This window comes from Pteropus vampyrus, unplaced genomic scaffold (genome assembly GCF_000151845.1).
Source record: "Pteropus vampyrus isolate Shadow unplaced genomic scaffold, Pvam_2.0 Scaffold453, whole genome shotgun sequence".
In the NCBI taxonomy this organism is placed as follows: Eukaryota; Metazoa; Chordata; class Mammalia; order Chiroptera; family Pteropodidae; genus Pteropus; species Pteropus vampyrus.
Window position 1 is genome coordinate 1,052,099 of NW_011889234.1, and position 21,940 is coordinate 1,074,038.

General features: G+C 34.4%; 1 protein-coding gene across 1 annotated transcript in view; it reads left to right on the plus strand.

The window, feature by feature from the left end:
* Window positions 1–17,735, plus strand: part of PELI1 (pellino E3 ubiquitin protein ligase 1) — a 45,950-nt gene extending 28,215 nt beyond the window's left edge. The window contains exons 2-7 of the mRNA XM_011381865.2: window positions 6,231–6,369; window positions 7,899–8,028; window positions 11,045–11,146; window positions 14,293–14,490; window positions 14,584–14,772; window positions 15,328–17,735. Of these exons, the coding sequence (XP_011380167.1) occupies window positions 6,299–6,369; window positions 7,899–8,028; window positions 11,045–11,146; window positions 14,293–14,490; window positions 14,584–14,772; window positions 15,328–15,894 (1,257 nt within the window). The 5' untranslated portion in view covers window positions 6,231–6,298 and the 3' untranslated portion in view covers window positions 15,895–17,735. The remainder of the gene's footprint in view (window positions 1–6,230; window positions 6,370–7,898; window positions 8,029–11,044; window positions 11,147–14,292; window positions 14,491–14,583; window positions 14,773–15,327) is intronic.
* The last annotated feature ends 4,205 nt before the right edge of the window (window positions 17,736–21,940 follow it).

The following is a 21,940-nucleotide window of genomic DNA, read 5'->3' on the forward strand; positions in this document are numbered from 1 at the left end:
GCATTTTAGGGAGTATAAAGGCCAGGGTGTACTGCTGAACCTCCTTTAATCAATCACAAGCCAGCTCTTTATAATGTTGAAATGTTAGTAGTGCCAAGGTTGAGAAACCCTAGTTTAGAGGAACAAATACCATCCCTGGCAAAGATGTTAATATTTTTCCTATCAGGATGAAAATAGGTTATTATTGTAGGTCATAGAATATCAGCATGTCATTTGGCTACTCTAAAGGGAGGCATTTGCCCAGGGAGTGCCCTGTATCTTGGGAAGAAGATCATGGACTTCTTTCATTTCCTTCAGTGCTGTATTGAGAAAGCTAAAAGACACTGACAGTAATAACCTCAAACTCTTACTGCTGACACCATTGTTTCTCCTATTCCTTCTCTCCTTTTGTGGAGAAATGCTGCTTATTAATCCTACTGATTGTGAAAGAAGTAAGAAGGTGATTAATTTTTCACTCTTATCAAGAAACTGCTATAAATTTACCTCTCTTCAATCATTAACTAAATTGGTTGCATAAAATGGCTCCACCACAAATATATCAAAACAGCTCTTTCTTAGTCTTTTGAAATCAGCCACAGGGGAACTCTAGTGTAGATAGAAATCTGTTTCATCAGAGGTAATATATGTAATCCACATTATATTTCTCACTGTAAAGCATCATAACATTTTCATATTTTAACACATTTTTCCTTTTTTGTGCCTACTTACTTGCCCACCAAAATAGAAGTGTTCAAAAGATTAATGTAAACATCTACATCCCTTGTTTGGTGTTTGTTTTGCTGCTTTTAATTTTTTTTAGGGCAGGAATTTTGTACTTGTGTTTAGTAGATAGTAAGCAAAAGGCTGTATGCAATGTAAATGATAAAAGAAAATGAGTTATGTTGAGGGAGCAATTTGACAAAGATTGATTTCCCAGTTTTCCTTCTTTTGATGAAATTGACAGTTATATATTATGGAAAGCCTTTCCTTTAGGGAGGACTTGATTTGAAAGTAATTGTAGTTCACTGGACTCTAAAGAACGAATGATTCAAAATGTTCTGTCAGTCAAATTAACGAGACTATTTTAAGTTACTATATATTTTATGACCAACTTTTCGTGTTTTCCCACCACACACAGAAAATAACACTATTCCAGAATATACTACTTTAAAAACATTTTGTTTACCTTGGGAAGATTCTTGCTGATAGAGCAACATGCTTAAATTTCAAGGATCAAATAGAGCTTCAAAGTAGTAGATGTTTTATAGAAAACAGCCTTATTATCTTAGGAAGATTTTCTCCAACATTTTTCCCCAGTTTCAGGTAGACTTGATGGTGCTATTTCATGTTCTTTGTGCCTAGATCACATTGGGATAGGACTGAATATATGGGGATCTGATCAACTGACTTAATTAATTACTAGCCAACAGGAGGGGCTGGTGAGGGAGGCATTAGAATAAATTTGATGTACATAGCCACTTCAAGTCCTCAGGTGCATGCCTTTAAGAATTGATTTTGAAGAATTCTATATCTTATCCAGATTTTAAAATAGAGAATATATGAAGAGAGTGAGTGCTAGAACACTGTTTAGCTACTGGGCTTTGTTAAAGATTCTAAACCATTTTGAAGAGCATGAATCTTTCTTCAGAAGACATAAAGATTCTAATAACTTTTTACAACAGTCACCTGTCAACATGTATTAGGACTGCAATGAAAAGTTCAAGGAGAAATAGTTATCATGGCATGTTTTGTTCGTAGTTTAAGAATGCCAGTTATATATAATTGATTATATGCCTTTTTAAATTTAAGGAAACTGTTTAAATTGAGTCATTTAAGCGTATAAATAACCAATAATATTCAAATGTTTTACTATAGGTTTTAGATTATTAGATACAGAAATAGATCCAAGTTCGAGTGTTTTCCTGTGATTGAAACTTTGGTATCACTGATATAATATACCAAATTCAGGCCTTTTAAGAGACCAAAGCAGAGTAAGTATAATTGGAAATACATTGTTTTTCTAGGCTAATTTGGCTAAGGGATCTAGAAAGTACAGAATGGTGGTTATAACTGCTGGTGGGACTGCAAATTGGTATAGCCACTATGGAAAACAGTATGGAGGTTCCTCAAAAAACTAAGAATTGACCTACCATATGATCCAGCAATCCCTCTGCTGGATATTTACCCCAAAGACTTGAAAACCCGTATCCGAAAAGATATTTGCACACCGATGTTCATAGCAGCATTATTCACAGTGGCCAGGACATAGAAGCAATTGAAGTGTCTACAATAGATGATTGGCTAAAGAAGCTGTGGTACATATATACAATGGAATATTACTCAGCCATTAGAAGAGATGAAATACTGCCATTTGCGACAACATGGATGGACCTCGAGATAATCATGCTAAGTGAAATAAGCCAGAAAGAAAAAGTTGAAAATCACATGATATCATTTATATGTGGAATATAAACCTAAAAGCAACAAATGAGCAGGACAAACAAACAGAGACTCATGGACATGGACTATAGACTAGCGGTTACTAGTGGAGTGGGGGACGAGGGGGAGGGTAAAGGGAATCAAATACATGGTAGCCGAAGGAAACTGGACTTTGAGTGGTAAACACACAATAGAATATACAGATGTCAAATGATAATGTACACCTGAAAATTATATAATTGTATTAACCAATGTTATCCCAATAAACTTAATTAAAAATAAATAAATAAACAAACAAATAAATAAATATTCCATTTCTAAGGTTAAAAAAGGAAAAGAAAAAAATAGAATGGTGGTTATATGCCAGCCCTATTCTAATTCCTTGTTAAGCAAAAAATTGTTTCTTTTGATATAGAGGCAATAGGACTAAATCTATAAGTGCTATGTACACATTACTTGTAAATTCTTATTTTAAGACCAGATGGTCTCATATTTCCAGCTTCAGAATTCTCTTCATTCTACTTTAGTCTCTTCTTTTTTAGAAATGAGGAAACAGATTGCTTTGTTCAAAGAGAGCTAGAACTAGAACATGGGCTAATACTTGCAAGCCATGTGATATACTAGTGTCAGCCAAATACGGGCATTCACATATCATTTTCAGATTTTTGCAGTATCTGTGTACTTAACTATTTAGTACTATTTAAATTGACTTCTTTAAATAAACTTTTTTTAAAGGAAATTATTTGCTACTGTAAATGGAAAACCACCACTTCCTAAAAATAGAAAGTAGCTGTAAATAGGAATCCAAATTAAGACAAAGCAATGTTATTAAAATTTAATCTAAAATATAAGTTTAATTCTTATTAAAATTCATATGGGAGATAAGAGGATTTTATAGTGTATTTGAATGGAGTTTTTCTTAAAATAATTAAAGTGTGTTTGATTTCTTTAAAATAAGTTAATTTAGTAAGCAGAATTGACCAATAATAAAAGTTAGTATGTTTGTCTGAATTACTAGTCTAAATGTGTATGTCATTTATAAGGCATAAAAAGGGGTCAAACTTGCAAAGCCTTCTCCTTTTACTTGTTCTTATTCATTGAGCTACAAATATTCTTTGTTGCCTTCTCTCCAAAAGTGCTGTTATACAGGCTATATTTCTCTGTACTGTAGGGGGAAAAAAGTAGGCATTTTTAACTTATTAGTTTCCTATGAAACCTGTTGGTAGAATTTTAGAACCAGGAGACTTTTATGGGTTAGTATGAGAGTTTTGTTGTGAAACCTTTGTTAACAAGCCTAACAGAAAGACTAGAGAGAGAAATAGATAACAGGAAATACCTGGTCCCATTAAAACTGCTAATGAAATATACATGAGAATATTGTGGGGATTGTTTATTATAGTGATTTTTCTGACTTAACAGAGGCGTCAGTCTTGTTTTTCATACTTCTGTCAAATTTATGTTTTTTAATTAAACTTTTTAAGGTAATCATAGATTCACATGCAGTTGGAAGAAATACAGAGAGATTCTCTGTGTACCTTCAACCCAGTTTCCTCCAATGGTAATACCTTGCAAAATCATAGTAAAATATCACAACTAGGATATTGTTATTGATAAAAATACAGAACATTTCTGTCACCAAGGGAGTCCTTCCTATTGCCCTTTGTAGCCACGCCTACTTCCCACCTCCTCCTGCCACTTTCTTAACTCCCTACAGCCACTTATCTGTTTTTCATTTCCGTGGTTTTGTCATTTCAAAAAAAAGGTTATTACCTTTTTTTACTCAGCGTAATTCTCTGTACAGATTCATCCATGTTGTTTCATGTGCTGGCAGTTTGTTCCTTTTTGTTGCTGAGTATTAGTCCACATAATATGAATAAAGCTACTATAAACATTTGTGTACAGGTTTTGTGTGAACATAAGTCTTCATTTCTCTAATATAAATGAAATGCCAGGAATGCAATATATAATTGTCTTAAATACTTCCTTTACATATATTTGTAACCACATCAGACAGTGTTATAATTTCTGCTTTGACTTTCAGATGTAATATAGAAACTTTAAGATAAGGAAAACTTATTGTATTTACCCATTTTTTTTTTTTTTTTTTTTTTTTGTGCTTTAGAGAATTTCCTCTAGTCATCCTATTAAGGTAGATCTGCTGGTGACAAATTCTCTTGATTTTCCTTCATCTGAGATTGTCTTGATTTCTCTTCCATTTTTGCTCGCTATTGGGGTTGACAGTTCTTCTCATTCAGCACCTGAAAAAAATATGCCACTTTCTTTTTGGCTTCTGTAGTTTTTGGTGAGAAATCCAATGTCATTTTCTTTTCTTTTTTTAAAAATTTATTTCAAGCATACAGTACATTGGTTAGACATTTTTATAGTTTATAAACCAATCCCCCTAATTGCTCCTTCTCTCCTCTGGTTTTCCACCTAGCCAATATATCAATGCTAACTGCATTCCCTATGTTGTGCTCCCCATCCCCGTGACCATCTTTCAACTACTAATTTGTATTTCTTTAACCCTTCACCTCATTATCCCAGCTCCCCAACCCCCCATCCCCTCTGTATGTTCCAGTGTCATTTTAATTGCTTTTCCCCCATAGGTAAGGTGTAGTTTCTCTCTGGCTGCTTTCAAGATATTTTCTTTGCTTTTGGTTTTCAGAAGTTTAATAATGATGTGTCTTGGCATGTGTCTTTAAATCTTTTAAACCAAAAGATTTAAAATCTTTATTAGGTAATTCTAATATCTCAGTTTTGGCGTCTTAATTATCTTTTTGCATGTTTTTAAATCTTTCCGGCTCTTGATATGATGAATGATTTTCTATTGAAACCTGGACATTTTCATATTATGTTCTGAGACTCTGGATATTATCTAAACCTTGTATTTCCACTAACTTCCTGATACTAAAAAGTAGGTGCCTTTTTACTGGCAGATGGACATAGAAGTTCAGGTTCCCTACTCGGCCTCCATTGACCCCCAAGGAAAGGAGATCCTTGTTGCCACCAGGTAGAAGTGGAAGTTCAAGCTTCCCATGTATTTTCTTCTGACACTGCTAAGGTAGATATGGGGGCATGTTACCAGCCAGCAGGGTGGAAATCCTGGCTCCCTACTTGGCCTGCCCTAACACTAACCTGGTTGGGAGGTTGGGCCTTCTCATTATGGCCTTATGAAGTGGAATTCTAGGCACCCGATTTGGCTCTTAGTTCAGTGGGTGGAGGTGGTACCACGGTGTTTTCTGTGGTGTTTGGCTACGGTAGAGTGGTTATTGTCAAAAGTTTTGTCTTCCTAAGGCTGCTCTTTTCTTGTTCCTTTGGCTAAAGAGACCAAGCTTTTGTTAGGGCACTTTTTAAATTTTTTTTAAATCTCTGCCAGTGGCATTTCCAGTTTGCTGGATTCTTTAGCTCCAAATCTGGGATATGTTAGGCAAAAAGAAAACCCAGGGAGCTCACCACTGTGTCTATTTTGGGGCCTTGAAGTCCTCAGCTGATCTGCCTTCTCTCTCTTTTTCGGAATCTTCTTATGTTTTGTATATAATTTAGTCCAGGGTTTTTAGTTGTACTTAGTGGAAATAATAAGGAAAAATATGTCTATTCCATTTTCCTGGAAGTGGAAGTCCCCAAATTTACATTTTAATCTATTTAAATAATTGTAGTAAGTATACAACCATTATTCAGGAAAATGTCGCATACTTTGTATATTATGTGATAATTTATATAGTACTGTGCTTACAAGGACTGCTAGAAAATAACATTTTTATTTAAACTGTAATTCATTGTTTATATTATTAATGAAAACTTTTCTCTTCTAGGAAATAATGCAAAAGGTGTCCAAGGCTCCTGACCAGTGAACAAAAATTTGAGAAAGACAGCCAAGCTCATGTTTTCTCCTGATCAAGAAAATCATCCATCCAAAGCACCAGTAAAATATGGTGAACTCATTGTCTTAGGGTAAGGTTTCTCTAATCTGATGACACATAAAATTGAACAATGTATAGAATTTTAGCATATAGGTTAAAAAAATTTTTTTAAGAATTTATATCCTGCCTATTTCCAGAAAGAATTTAAAGCTACAAGGCAATATTACCAAATCAAGAAGCTCTTTTCTCATTTTATGCCATCACTTTTAAGTGCTCAAATACTGCATAAACTTTGCCTCACCCTCAGAAAGGACAGAACTTCTTAAAGATGAAATGAAAAATGTATTTGTCTAAAGTCACATAATCATTTCATTTGTCTTTCCTTTTTCTTCTTTTAGAAAAATTTGCCTTAGCTGACTTTATTTTTTTATAAATGGTCAGTGTAATTTCTATATATGGCAGCCTGAGTAATCTCCCTTCTTTTCTTTGTCAGCCACTAAAATAGGCCATTTTACAATCACATTCTCCTCCAACCTCAAAATGTCCTTATTCCTTGCCTCATTCCCCCCAGATTGACCAATGATGGTGAAGGGCGGGGTACAGTAAATGAGGAGAGATTAATATTAAGCTACTGTTTGTGCCATAACAGAGAAGTAAAGAATGAAAAAAAGCACAACAAACATCTGGATCCAGATTCTCTCTTTGCCAGTGTCACATGTGTGACCTTCAGGAAATAACTTTATTCCTCCGAGTCTCTGAGGAATTTCATTCTTCTGAGGAATAACTTAATTCCTAATCTGTAAAAGTAAAGAGTGATGCCAGTCTCGCAGTGTTTTTATGAGGATGGATTAAGTGAGGTGATGTATGGGATAGAACCCAAGAGTGCCTACTACATAGTAAACACTCAAATGTTTTGTTTTGAACTTTTTTTCCTATTAGTTCAGTCCTTACTTACTTGCTTACCTTCAAGACACATATATTATCATGGAGAAATAGTCATAATATCTGAACAACAAAAGTATATTTAACTGCTACATAGCAGGCTTCTCAGTTGAACAGGTTTTGCCAAAATATGTGAGTGTGTATGTACATTCAAGTAGCAGAGACTTAAGTCTAAAAATTCCTTATTTCAAAAGTTCAGCTTTTTAAAGTTGTTCGATTCACAATTAAAGGAGATTATGTTTTAAACAATTCATACTGTACTTTTAAAAGTTAGATTAGCACATGCAAACATTCACCTTTAGAAAAAAATAGAATGAGTCTTAAGGAGTTAGATATGCCAGTAATCAGCTCTTGAGTATCTTGGGTAAAAGAGAGAAGAAAAGTATAGATAACTCAAAGTAAAGAATGAAAAAAAAGTATGACAAACACCTGGATCCAAATTCTAGCTTTGTGCGTATAATCTAGAACATACTTTCTATGACTAGGAATGTGGCCAGCAAGAATCTCATTTTGTTTCATGCTCAGACTTCTGGGGATCAGCATTTGCTAAAAGGAATTTGAGATACTTAAAATGTGCTAAAAGATAATTAGGGATTGATTCTATAAAACAAAGTAAAACATTTGTTGGAATTGTGTGATTCTTAACAAGAGATGACCTAAACTTTTCTCCCCCATCAGGTATAATGGGTCTCTCCCAAACGGCGATAGAGGAAGGAGGAAAAGTAGATTTGCTTTGTTTAAAAGACCTAAGGCAAATGGGGTGAAGCCCAGCACTGTGCATATTGCTTGTACTCCTCAGGCTGCAAAGGTAAAAAAAAAAAAACCAAAAACTGTAAATTAACTGGAGAAGTTGGACTACTTATGTTTATATGTTTATATTCTTTACCATTCCCTTCACATTCTATACCAGAAATTTCCTTTTGTTTGGATGGGAGAAGACACTTTGGAGACATGATATTTGAAGAGCTGCCGTATAGAATGACATCAGGAGTTTTTTTGTTTTAGTAGTTTTTTTTTGTATAATGACAAACCGGGACGAGTGGATGGATATTAGAAGAAAATATTCTCTTTTCTTTTCTTTCTTTCTTTCTTTCTTTTCTTTTGTTGTTGTTGTTGTTTTAAGGTGGGAGTAGGGCCAGGGCTTTATCTAGCATTTAGAATTGTGCACCTGTCTCCCCAGAGTGGTAAGGAGTTCCCCACTGTTAGTAGGGGGCCTCGCCTAGGCTGAGCAGGGAATGTAGTGTATAGGAAGGCTATTTAGGTACTAGCAGCATCTTTAGATGAGGTAATTTCTTTCACTAAGGGTCTTTATCAAAGATTTTGTGGCTGATCTTGTTTTAATTTTTTCGTTTTTTGCTAGCTTTTAGGATAGTGCCTTAAAGTAAGACGTCAATAATTATTAAATTGAATCAAAGCTATGAAAGCAAATACCTAACTTTATCTATAACATAAGTTTTCAATCTCCTTGCCTATTTAATGCGTTTAGCCCCTTTTTCTTTTTCTACCAAAGTCTCCAGAACCTGGACCACCATTTCAGGATACTTGGACTTTTCTTAGAGTGATAGACCATTATGGAGAGTTTCAGATCTTCACATTTCCTATGAATTCTTCTACTTCCAATTGTATAATACAGACTGAATTTGATACTGTAATAAGTGAATAAAATTACAAAGAGTTCTTTGACTTCTGGAAATACCTATTATCTTTAGCTAAGCAGCCCCAGGATCTTTATTAATATACCACCGGAGGTGTATCTTTGTAAGTTAAATGAGAGACAGAGAAATTGACATATAATGCCTCGTTTTAGGTCATAGCTCCAGTCCCTGAAGTTAATTGGATTTTTGGCTTTGTTTTATATCCAATGTGGGTGTCTAAAACAAGAGTCCTTATGCCTTAACTAGGCCTCATCTATTACTGTTTGAGAGCCAGTGAATGTAGAAAAGGGACAGTTTCTTTTAGCTGTTCCCTTTTGCTGCTTTGCAGAGAAGGGATGTGCTAAGGTGGCAGAAGTGAACAGGTTATTGCTGCAATCTGAGGATCTTTCCAATATTTCCTCACAGGAGTGCTTGGCATTTTGGGTGTGCCTTACTTTGTCCAGGATATTTAATATTCTTGGTCCCCACCTATTAAATACTATTTAAGCCCTCAAATCGTTGTGACAGCAAAAAAATGCACCTACATATTTTTAAATGCCACTTATATAGCTAATACGACCTCAGGTTGAGAATCATTATCATTATGAAAAATATTTCTAATCCTTACCTCTATAATATCCTATTCTGTACTTTTCCCTTGCATTTTTACTGCCATGCTCTTAATGTTTTTATTGTTGCCCCCCTTTCATCTTTATTGGACAAAAAAAAAAAATCTTAGGGACCAAAGAATGACTCTTTCCTCTTTCAAATTTGGAAGAATGTAGTATGAGATCATGAAGAAAACTGTTCAGTCACACAATCATCTGGGATAAATGGATAAGCCCTGCCTTCCAGGCCAGTGAGAATTTAACTTGATATATTCCTTATTCTCAATCTAAGTAGGTTTAATAACTAAAAAAAAAAAAGGATTATAATCTCCAAGTATACAAAAACCTATGTTTTTAAAATTTCTTTAGCCATTAAGAATTAACTTCCAAAATACTGAGCAATTATTTGATTCAGAAATCAGTTGCTTAATGCTGAGTTAAAGTACTTGTAGATTTTAAAACCTATAAAACAATTATATAATGTTTATGAATACATAAATATGTAGTAAAAAAATAACATGCATAGGAATGATCTCTGCTGCATTCTTGAGGTTGAATACCTCTATGAAGAAAGGGGAGTAGGGAGGGACATGTAAGCCTCAGTTATATCTGTAGAGTTTAATTTCTTTTAAAATATCAGAAGCAAAACTGGCATTATTAAACTTTGATTAAGCTAGGTAGTTAGTATCAGGTATTTGTTTATTCTCTTTGTATAGTATATGAAAATTTCATGGTCTTATCTAATCTTAAAGCTATTGTCTTAAGGCGCTATCTATTACAGATTAGCTCCAAATTGAAACCAAATAAAATTTTATAATGTCAAAACTCTAATTAAGAAACAGTTTTTTCATTTAACCTCTCTGGGTATAATCATTCTTTTGTGTCTTCGTAGCTGTTTTCCTTTTACGCAACCTATTTCCACTTCCTTTGTTTGGGTTTTCCCCGCTCTGTAATCTTCAACTCACATACATAGAAAATGCCTGAAAACAAAACTGAAAAGTTCTCTTTAGCAATGTTTTTAGTTTGGGATAAGTCAGAAGTACAGTCGTAAGCATTACATTAATTTCCTTTGGTAACGTTTAATCATTCTATGAATTTTCTTTGTATCTAATCCAGTATACGGCAAATATCTGTCATCTATAGAGTGACAGAATGGTTAGGAAAAGCAATTAACTCTGCTTATTGGTTAACTTTGTAAAACTCTTTGAGTTACTTTAAAAGTAAGATTACTTTTGAAAGATTTTGTATTTTCTCCTTATCAGAGAAGTACTGAGTATTGTTTTCAGTTTCTACATGAGATTTGGTCTTGATTACTTTATAATTTAAAATACTTGTAAAGAAGACCTAAATTTTATGGTGTTTTTATATGGTGAAATTATGTTCTTACTCTATAACTACTTCAGAGTATTCTTCTACACTCCACTCAACCTTAGAAACTACTGTCACAGCTGAAGTTGTTAATCTCTAACATAAATTTCAGGGGGAAAATATGTCATATATGTGACAGATTACTTTTCTTTTTTAAAATTTGATTTGATTGAGCTGCCCGCTAATTTTTGCTATTAATCTTTTTTTTCCTTAGGCAATAAGCAACAAGGACCAGCATAGCATATCATATACCTTATCTCGGGCCCAGACAGTGGTGGTTGAATATACTCATGACAGCAACACTGATATGTTTCAGGTATTATAATATGTGAATTTTTTTTTTCTTAAAAACAAAAAAAGTTAAAACTTGTCAGTGACTTTTGCTATTGTCAGATTAAGGATTATCATATTTTAATGTATTTCATTAAAATAAATATTTATTTCTAAACCCCATGTATGGAAGTTAGTGTAGCACGGTTAAGAGATGATCTCTGAAATCAGAATTCTTGCTAAACATTACTTAGCCACTCTATACCTCCTGATAATGTTGCTTCTTATAATTATTGTCTCAATGACTTTTCAGTTTTTCTTCATTTTATAAGATTGAACGAATGTGAAAGATTTGGAGATGTCTTTAATTATAACCAATAGCAAAATATTTCTTTTAAGTCATTCATTCCCCCCAACCCTTTTAGTGGAATACTGAATTTTTAGAATAGTGTCTCTGTAGTTAATATTAGAATATGGATGTTGCTTTTACCAAAAAAATTAAAAATAAATAACATCCTTAATGAAGATGAAGGTTTGGATCCTAATGAGAACGTAACACAGGCTTTGAGGTGGTTTTCCACATTTTGCTGACAACCAGTTAAAACTAATGTGTTTAATTAGCTTTTTAAAAATCAAAATGTTACCTAGATATGTGATCACAGACTAGAATTTTAGTTTCAGAAAGTACTTTGTATTTATTTGTTTACCCCTTATCTTTTTGTTAGTAAAGTTACTGAAACCTCGTAAGTTAAAGATTACAAAGTTAGTTGGGGGCAAAATTGTGATTAAACGAGGCATCTTGAATTATAGAATAGTATCATCACCATCTTATGAAGGTCCTTGAATAAGTTGCGGTATATTTGATTTTCGCTTTTTTACACAGAAATAGATGTTTTTTTCCCAATAATAGTAAACTGATCATACCCTTTCTACAGGCATTATACCTATGGAAAATCCAAATATTTCTACATCAAAACCTGAGATATATCAGAAACTGCCCTGATAAATTAGCCAGTTTTTGAAGAACTGGTTTTATAAGCATTATAGGATTGCTTTCCTTCTAAACAAGAACATTTATTGTTCAAGCCATCAGATATTCAAACTCCAACTCGTAGCATTGCTTGACACTATGAGGTAAAGGAGACATTACAAGTTGATCACTCACATAGTGCTACACTGAAGTAGTCTTCTGATCGGGTTGAAGAAGGGTGAGGACAAGACTTTGTAGTAGTGACTTTTTATCTGGACCTTTTCTTTTTATCAAGTTGAGTAGGATTTTGTCAGTCCAACCAGCAGAAAGGCATTCTGACAAAAGAAAAGGCAAAGAAGTTCACAGCATGGTAGAAGACTGATGAATAAGTGGCTTGTAGCTAGAATATACTTTTTATGTGAACAGAAATAATAGGAAATTAGGCTGGGTTGGTAGATGAGAAGCAAATTATGAAGTCGGTTTCTAATTATTACCAGAAATAAGAAACGGATAAGTTTAGATAAGTTGTAAGGAACTGTTGAGGCTTTTAATGGGAATGGGAGAGAATGAGATGGTAAGATTTGTATTTTTAAAGCTAGTAGTAACAATTAGAAAGAGGAGAAATTTAAAGTCTATCTTAACACAATTATATTTTGGCATATCATCACAATCATGCAGATTTCTTCTCTTTATAGATACTTAAGATTTCTTCCTTCTTACCAATCATTACCAAATTGCTTTGATGTGTCAGAACTTCTCCAAGGCCCAGATCAAAATCAGTATTCTCTCTTCCCAAATAAATTCTGCTTCCGAATATTTTGACTCTGAATATCAATTCTCAATCCATTCCTTGGCCTACATCTTTTGGCTCTAAAAGAGTATTTTTATTTATGGAAATAAATTTTTAGTTTCAAAAGCCTGACACCATTTTCTTTGCATATCATTATCTTTAAAATAAGGAAAAGGGACATCCAATCTTATATTTGTCAATCAATTTCCTCTTAAAACTATCCAAACCAAATAAAGACTTTATACTTGATGATAAGACAAAAACACTAAAGAGTTTTATCCAAAAGTGTGCTGATATGAGGAATTCTTGAGGCTCAGTTATGCAGAGAATGACTTTTAAGAGTCATCATCTTGGTAGAGAATTGTTTTTTTTTTTTCCAGTATCCACATTCTTCAATTTTATGATATTACTTCATAATAAATACATTAATGAGCTGAACATTTTAAAATGTTTACATTAAAACCCTGTGACACATGTTGGTCTGTCATCCATTCCACTGATTTCCTTTTTTCTTTTCAACTTTCATTTTTCAAAATGAAATTATTTACTAGCTAGTACTCTGAAGACATTTTTAATTCTCTGACATTTCATGCACCAGAACTCTTATCTGGGAACCTTGTCTCTGAAATACGGCCAAGAACCAGGAAGAAAATAAAAAGGATATCTAGGCATGTAAAATTAATGCCAGATAAGTCAAGTACTGAAATTCCTTTTCTCTGCTCCCTGGAGAGTCCCTTAGGCTCTTACCAAGAACCTTTTGAAAAGGTTCTTTGAAGTTTGGTTATTTGATTTCTCAATCCATAGCAGAATAAGAGTAGCTGGTTAGAGGAGGCGTAAGCTGCTAGAGACAAGTGCGCCCAACAGCAAGAAACGATAACTGACAACCTACCAGAAAAGACAAAGAAAATCTGTGAAGTATCCATAAGACCTCAAAGCAAGGCTGTGTAAGCCCTTAATATAAGGATGGGTGTTCTTGTATGCTTTTATAGCACTTGAAGACATCACTGTACTTCAGCTGAATATAAATGTTATTTATAGTCATATTCTGGAGTTATAAAAGATTTACTTGTATGTTAACTATATTCTGTTCAAGAAGGTAGAGTAACACATATTAGACATTTTCCCATCTTAAGGGGTTAAAATTAAAATCTATAGCCATCTAGAAATCTCAGCCATCCTAAACTCTATTCCCTGAGGGTTTCACATGTTCTAGGTCATAAATACCCACTTAATTCTACACTCTAAGTGATTATTATATCAGAGCAAATCTGATAGATTAGTTTTCAAGGGTATAGATGCCCCCAGAGTTAAATATAAGTTTGAGCTTTAGAAATTTCAGAGGCTTAATGATTTCACCTGATTGCTTCTTTCTTGAATGGATTTTCCACTGTGTTCCTTTGAATAGGTTTATAGATATTTCTTTTTCCCTTAGATTGGTCGGTCGACTGAAAGTCCCATTGATTTTGTAGTAACTGACACAGTTCCTGGAAGTCAAAGTAATTCTGATACACAGTCAGTGCAAAGCACTATATCAAGATTTGCCTGTAGAATCATATGTGAGCGGAATCCCCCCTACACAGCACGGATTTATGCTGCAGGATTTGACTCATCAAAAAACATCTTTCTTGGGGTAAAAAGCTTTTTTTCTAACTGGTGCATTATTTCATAATCACTTCTATTTCCAAATTACAAATAAATGGAAGCTTACTCTTATTCCTACTAGGAGAAGGCTGCCAAATGGAAGACATCGGATGGGCAGATGGATGGCTTAACCACTAATGGTGTTCTTGTTATGCATCCACGTAATGGGTTCACAGAAGACTCCAAGCCTGGAATCTGGAGAGAAATATCCGTGTGTGGAAATGTATTCAGCCTGCGTGAAACCAGATCAGCCCAGCAGAGAGGAAAAATGGTAAGTGCTGAGATGTAGCTTCTTATTTAGCTACAGTAAACACATAGGGCAAATTGGACTGACTGCATTACGTACATATTCCCCAAAACTCTTAAATCTCTTGCTGACACGGAGTACTAAGTCTGACTATCAAACACTGACTGCTAAATACTACACTAGAGGATAATATCTTAATGTTTCAATTAGGACACGCTAAAAATGTATTCTTTCCTATTATGTTAATATATTTTAAAACCTAAGCTTTCCTAAGTTAAACAGCACTCTGTATTTTCTACTTATATCTGTATATCTTTGACCATAATATTTATTGGAAATATTAGACTTACTGATTAGCCAGATGTTTTAATCATAAATTATCTTTGCTATAAAGTCGCTCAGTATTTTATCCTTGATTTTCAAACTTATATTTTTCACAACTGTCGTTAGTTTCTTAAATATTTATTAACAGTTACAGACGATCTTGGTTCTTGAGTGAGGATCATGTAAAACCAACACCCTTACGTAAAAATCCAAAACACAGTGGTGAATGTGTTTTTTGATTCTTGTGTCCTCTAGGTGGAAATTGAAACCAATCAGTTACAAGATGGCTCGTTAATTGACCTTTGTGGTGCAACATTGCTGTGGCGTACTGCAGAAGGCCTTTCCCACACTCCTACAGTGAAGCATTTAGAAGCTTTAAGACAGGAAATCAATGCAGCACGACCTCAGTGCCCTGTAGGGTTCAACACACTGGCATTTCCTAGTATGAAGAGGAAAGATGTTGTCGATGAGAAACAACCATGGGTATATCTAAATTGTGGCCACGTGCATGGCTATCATAACTGGGGAAACAAAGAAGAACGTGATGGAAAAGATCGTGAATGTCCTATGTGTAGGTCTGTTGGTCCCTATGTCCCTCTGTGGCTTGGATGTGAAGCTGGATTTTATGTGGACGCCGGTCCTCCAACCCATGCATTTAGCCCATGTGGGCATGTGTGTTCAGAAAAGACAACTGCCTATTGGTCCCAGATCCCACTTCCTCACGGTACTCATACTTTTCATGCAGCCTGTCCCTTTTGTGCACATCAGTTGGCTGGTGAACAAGGCTACATCAGACTTATTTTCCAAGGACCTCTAGACTAACATACAGTTGTCCTCCAGGACTGCATTATAAATTTATAAGCTAAGCGAGTTGGGTTTTTCAACCTGTTGTCTACGTCACAATTTCTCTGATCTGGTCATTTGCATTAAGATGAAGAAATTTTTTAAACATTTATAATAAATAGTAACAATTTTTGAGCAAAAATCTGGGAAACTCAAGCAAAGGAATTTCTGAAATTATCAGACTTCTGAATTGAGTTTTTAAAATCTATTTTGAAGAGAAAAAAGACAGTCTAATTTGATGCCTTCATTATAGTGTTTTTGAATCACCCATCCTCAGTGTTGAAAATTGTTTTGTATAACTGAGGGTACTGTTGGTTCATACTATGTTAGTTTACAGTTTGTTGCGAACATTGTAAAATACAGCAACATTGTATATTAACTTTTTTTTCTATTTATCTTTATTATAGAAAATATCTTAGAATGTTCTTGATAGAGTAGCATGGTAACGATGGTGTCACACTCTTGGTGTGAATGGTAGTTTAGAGCGTAGCTCAAGGATTTGCAAAGTTAGGAAGAAGGACGAGAGCCTCTCTCCCCACCCCCTTCTAAATATGGAATTCGGTAAATTAGAATACTTTGTAAAATCAAATTCATATTACCGTTGTATACAAGTTGTTTGTTTTTAACCACATTGAAGATAATCAGGAAAGCTTTTTTCCCTTAATGTTTCTGTCAAGTGTAGTACTATAACAAAAACTTAATGCTAAGAAACATTTTATATGCTCCTCTGAATATGCAATTAATCTAGATTATCTATTTTTCTCCCATGATAACTAATCTGTTTTTAGTATCAGCAACATTTGGCAAGTTTATTTTTCAGATACAAACTATGGTTCATCTGTTCGCTGTTTCTAGAAAAAAAGAATCATTCCCATGAGAAAAAGCATAAATTAACAAGAAAAGAGAGTGACTTGATTTTTTAGAAAAAGAAATGCTTGTTAAATAATTATTCTGTATTTGGCCTTATCTAGACATTAAGAAATCTAAGAGATGCAAAGCATTGAATGACGGTAGTGCCCCCTTTTTTTTGACTTAGCAGACCAGCCTTAACTTTGGGTTTGAATTCTATGGAAAGCTGCCAGTGTGACTCAAATGTTCAGTTGGCAGATAAGGACCATTGACAGCAGAGTGGAGGGACATGCTTGCATGGTCTGTTTATTCTCTAGTTTCAATAATTTTTTTTGCTCTCAGGAGCAAGAAAAGGTTTCTTCTCCCACCTCTTTTTTTTTTTTCTTATTGCACCACAAGGAAAGTATAGACAGTTGCACTACATCAAACACTCTGTGGCACTTGTAGAAATCAATACACTTTTAGATTAGACAGAATCAGTATTTTAATCTTTCGATTTATTTTCCTTTCGTTTGAAAAATTGTGTAATATTTAATTGACTAGCAAAATTTCGTATGGTAGCATAGCTTTAATTTATCCTATTATAACGATGTTCTGAATTTTCTTTTGGTTTAAAAAACATCTGTTATTTAGAAGCCATGAACTATTTCATTTTACTTCAACTTGTCAAAATTTCCTTGTTTTTTAAAAATCATCATTTGGGTTCACTCAGGAAATGCATGTCAGGAAACTTGTATTATAAGTTTATTAGTTGTGATGTATCAGTAACTACTGTTACCCCCTTTTCAAAGAAATATAATTAATTTTGAAGTTTTCTAGATTGTCACATGCTTTGTGACTAATGCAAGGAAATCAAATCCTGTGTTGTATTTGTTCTAGTCATTTCTATTCAATCTATATATTGTAGCTAATTTTTATTTGCAATTAATTTATTCAAACTAAGTAAATACTTTTCAAAATAGATATTTAAATTTGTCTCTGTGAGTTCGTTTTTGCATAACAGAATGAGAAAACAGAAGTGGTAACTTGTGGACCGTTCTGCCCTACACTTCAAAAATATTCACTTGAAATAAATGAGAAGTTTGCATTTAAAGGTACAATTTGGTACAATTTTCAATCTCTGGTTCTCTTAGGAAAACATCCCTTACTTATTAATAAAGGAATTTTGTTTAGTGGTTGAATAATTGAGGCCCTTTTCAGAGTTAAGTCCTGCTAGAGAGTTGGTTCCTTGCAAGTTACATACTAGACAGTTTAGATAGTGACTCAGTGACCATGTTCTTCCCAAAGTGCCCGAATTTCCTCCTACCAACTGGGAAAAGTCTGGTTCATTTTCTATAAAATTCGTGTTTTGAAAACTTGTTGAATTTAAATCGGTAGTCCAATATTTTTCTGTTCAAGCATTTTGAATATTTGTTCTGTCATTTTGCCAGTGCCTAACAGAACACTTTTACTTAGTTGTATTAGAGGAATGTTAGTATTCTGGCCAAGGAGAAGAAGTTGTATTTAGGTCTCCTAAATGCACTAGCAAGAAAGATGTTCTTTATGGCTTAACTTTTTTTTATCAAAGCAATCTTAATATCTAAATGTTCCTTACTTCATACAGGGAATTAAATTTCCCTTCATCTACAATGGTAGAGTCATGAAGCTAGACAGTAAATATCCAGAAGGGAAGAGTCTTTTACCAGATTGTCTTCTCGAAGCTGTAATTGCTTATTTCTATCATATAAAAATATAAAACACGTAAAACAGGATAGAAATAATAATGTAAATATATAATTACACCTAACATGAGTATTCCCACTCCATTCTTCCCTAGGGTACCTCAAGAGCCATGCATGATACATGCTGCCCTTCTGACACATATTGCGTAAGGGCACTGTGAAAATTCATTGGTTATTTATTTAAATTTATAAGATAAATATAATTCTAACACTTTGGTCCCTCATCCCAATAGATCATCTTGTGCTACCCTGCTTTAGAGACCACTGGCTAAAAGATCTGTGATCCATTCTTTTGTGTTTATGTTCTAAGCATTAACCCCTGTAGCAAATTGAATCACCAAAATACTACATAATTGAACTATATTCTATCTCCTGCTTTCTGAATTATTCTTACATAAGTATATGTTAAGGCCATGCCCTAAAATTTTATTCACACATTCTTACAACAGCTATTCGAATATCCACTATTTGTTAAGCTGTGTTCTAAACTTAGGTGATAAAGCAGGGAAAAAAATCCCCTCCCTTCACAGGGTTTGTATTCTAGTGGGAAAGATAGAAGTGAATAAGAAAAATAAAAGAGACAGCATGATAGATAGCGAACAGTTTTGAAGGGACAAATAAAGCAGGAAAGGGAGATACAAAATTGTGTGTGTGTGTAGTGTTTGCAGTATTAAATAAGAGGGCAAGAGAAAGACTCACTGGAAAGGTGATATTTGGATAAAGATCTGAAGGAGCTGAAGCAGGTGCCTACTTGGGAGAAGAATGTTTAGGCAAAAGGAACAGCAATTGTAAGGGTCCTGAAGTAGAAGTGTGTTTCTATAATGCCAAAGAGTGCAGTGTGGCTCTGTGGTATGAAAAAGGGAAGAGTAGTAGGTAAAGCAACAGGTAAATGGGGTGTGGGGATGAAAATAGATTTTGGAGCGCTTTGATTGAGATGGAGGCCATAGGATTTTGAGCAGTGAAGTGACATGATCTGACATATTTTAAAGGGATCCAAATAGACTGAAGTGGTAGGGAGCAGGTAGACCAGTTTGGGGACCATTGCAGTAATCCTGGAGAGAAGTGACAGTGACTTGCATCAAAGTGGAGCCAGTTTGCAGAGTGACCCAAATTGATATGTTTTGAAGGCAGAACTGACAATATTTGCTGGTAGATTCGAGATGGGCATGAAGGAAAGGAGTCAAAGCTGATTCAGCTCAGCCTAAGCAACTGAAAAGACAGAATTGCCATTTATTAAAGCAGAGATTAAGAGAAGAGCAGTTTGTGGGTAGGATTTACTGATCGTGGAATCAGGAACTTAGTCTTGGACATTAGATTGAGACTCCTTTTAGGCAAGATGTTTGCCACAAGTAAACTGTCTTCTGCTTTTTTTTTAACCGCTATCAAATGTCTTAACTATTATGATCAGTGTTCTCCATGTATTCTATGCTAGCTCAGAAAAGAAAAAAAAAATTACTCCTCTTGATTAATGAGGGATTCCTTTAATGAAACTTGGGACACCTCTCATGTTTCTTTGTTTTGGCTGCCCTCTCAGGAAATAAAGTTCTGTTTTTCAACTGCAGTAACTTCCTTTAGCCAACATGTTCTGATACAGTTTTACTCCCCACTAATGAAGACCTTTTTCCTTTGCTTTTGTATTTTTTTTTAAGTCCTCACTTTTATTGAATCATAATATTTTACTGCTTCAAAGCCTTTCTGGCAGTGGCAGAGCACAAGTTGTGTTTTGTTTCTTTAAAATATTTTAATATTTAAATGTTTATGGAAAACAGTTTTTGAACCTATTATATGTCTAGATTTTAATATCCAGCTTCCCTTAAGGAGATATGCTTGTATTTGATAATATTGTCAACAGAAAATGTAGTATATAAGATCAAATGAGTTTTCTTAGTAATCGTTGTAAAGTATGTCCAAACATTCTGTTAGATGATATGATCGGAGTGCTGGTTTGTTTCAGTTGACATTAGATTGTAAACCTAGCTATGTAAATGTTAAACCATAGCCTAAAATCAGTGGTCCCCAACCTTTCTGGCACCAGAGACCAGTGCTCCTATGAGATAGATGCCTGATGATCTGAGGTGGAGCTGAGGTAGTGATGCTAGTGCTGGGAAGCTCACCTGCCACTCACCTCCTACTGTGCGACCTGGTTCCTAACGGGCCACGGACCGGTACCAATCCGCAGCCTGGGAGTTGGGGACCCCCTAAAATAATTACTCACAGCTAATATTTGAGTGGTTGCTATATGTCAAACTATCCTAAACACACCATTTTAAGTATATTACTGATGATATTTAAAACTCAAAACAACTGAGAATAGGAACTATTATCTCCATTTCTATCATACAACAGAAACCAGGCACAGCGATGTCTAGTGACTTATCCAAGGTTCTCATGACTTGTAACTAGAGGAGTAAGAATTTGAACCTTGGAAGCCTTGATTTATACCTGTATACACAGCCACCACATTTTCCTACCCTCTGCATTTTTTTTAATGGAATTTGAAGTCTATTCCTTTATTGCAATTTTTTAAAAAATTATTTAAGGTCATTTATAAAAATTATAATTAAGATTAAAATCATTAAAATTTTTTTGAAAGAATGAAAGAAAAATAGTTTGGCATTATAACAAGATAGGACCAGAAGTGGCATGAGTACACAAATAGATTTAATGAAGGCCTAAAAACTTTGTCAAGGTGAGTCACAAATCAACTTTGTGTAAAGATGTTTAATAGGCTATTCAATAAGGGGAACACGAATATTTACAAGATCTATGCAACTGCTTGAAAAGTTAGCAACAGATCCACTGCCGCAGAAACTCAAGCATTTCTAGTCCTGCAGCCAGAAAAATTCACATCCAAGGAAGTAGTACCATTTGTTTATATGAGTGGATTCATGCAATTTTTGTCTTTGACTGGCCTATTTGACTTAGCATAATGTCCTCAAGGTTCATCCATGTTGTCACGTTGCAGAATTTCCTTCTTTAAGGTTGAATAGTATTCCAGTGTGTGTTTATGCCATGTTTTCTTTATCCGTTCATCTGTTGGACATTTAGGTTGTTTCTATATCTTGGCTTTTATGAGTAATATTGCAATGAAGACAGGAGTGCTAATATCTCTTCAAAATTCTGATTTCGAGTCTTCTGAATACATACCCAGAAATGGTGTTATTGAATCATATGGTAGTTCTATTTTTAATTTTTTGAAGAACCTCATACTGTGTCCCTAGTGACTACACCATTTTGCATTCCCATCAACAGTGGGCAAGGGTTCCAGTTTCTGTACATCCTCACCAATAATTTGTTGTCTTTTTTTTTTTTTTTTTTTTGCTAATAGCCAACCTGACAAGTGTGAAGTGACATATTACTGTGGTTTTGATTTGTATTTCCCCGATGATTCGTGCCTTTGAGCACTTTTTCATCTATTCATTGGCCATCTGTATGTCTTCTTTAGAGAAATGTCT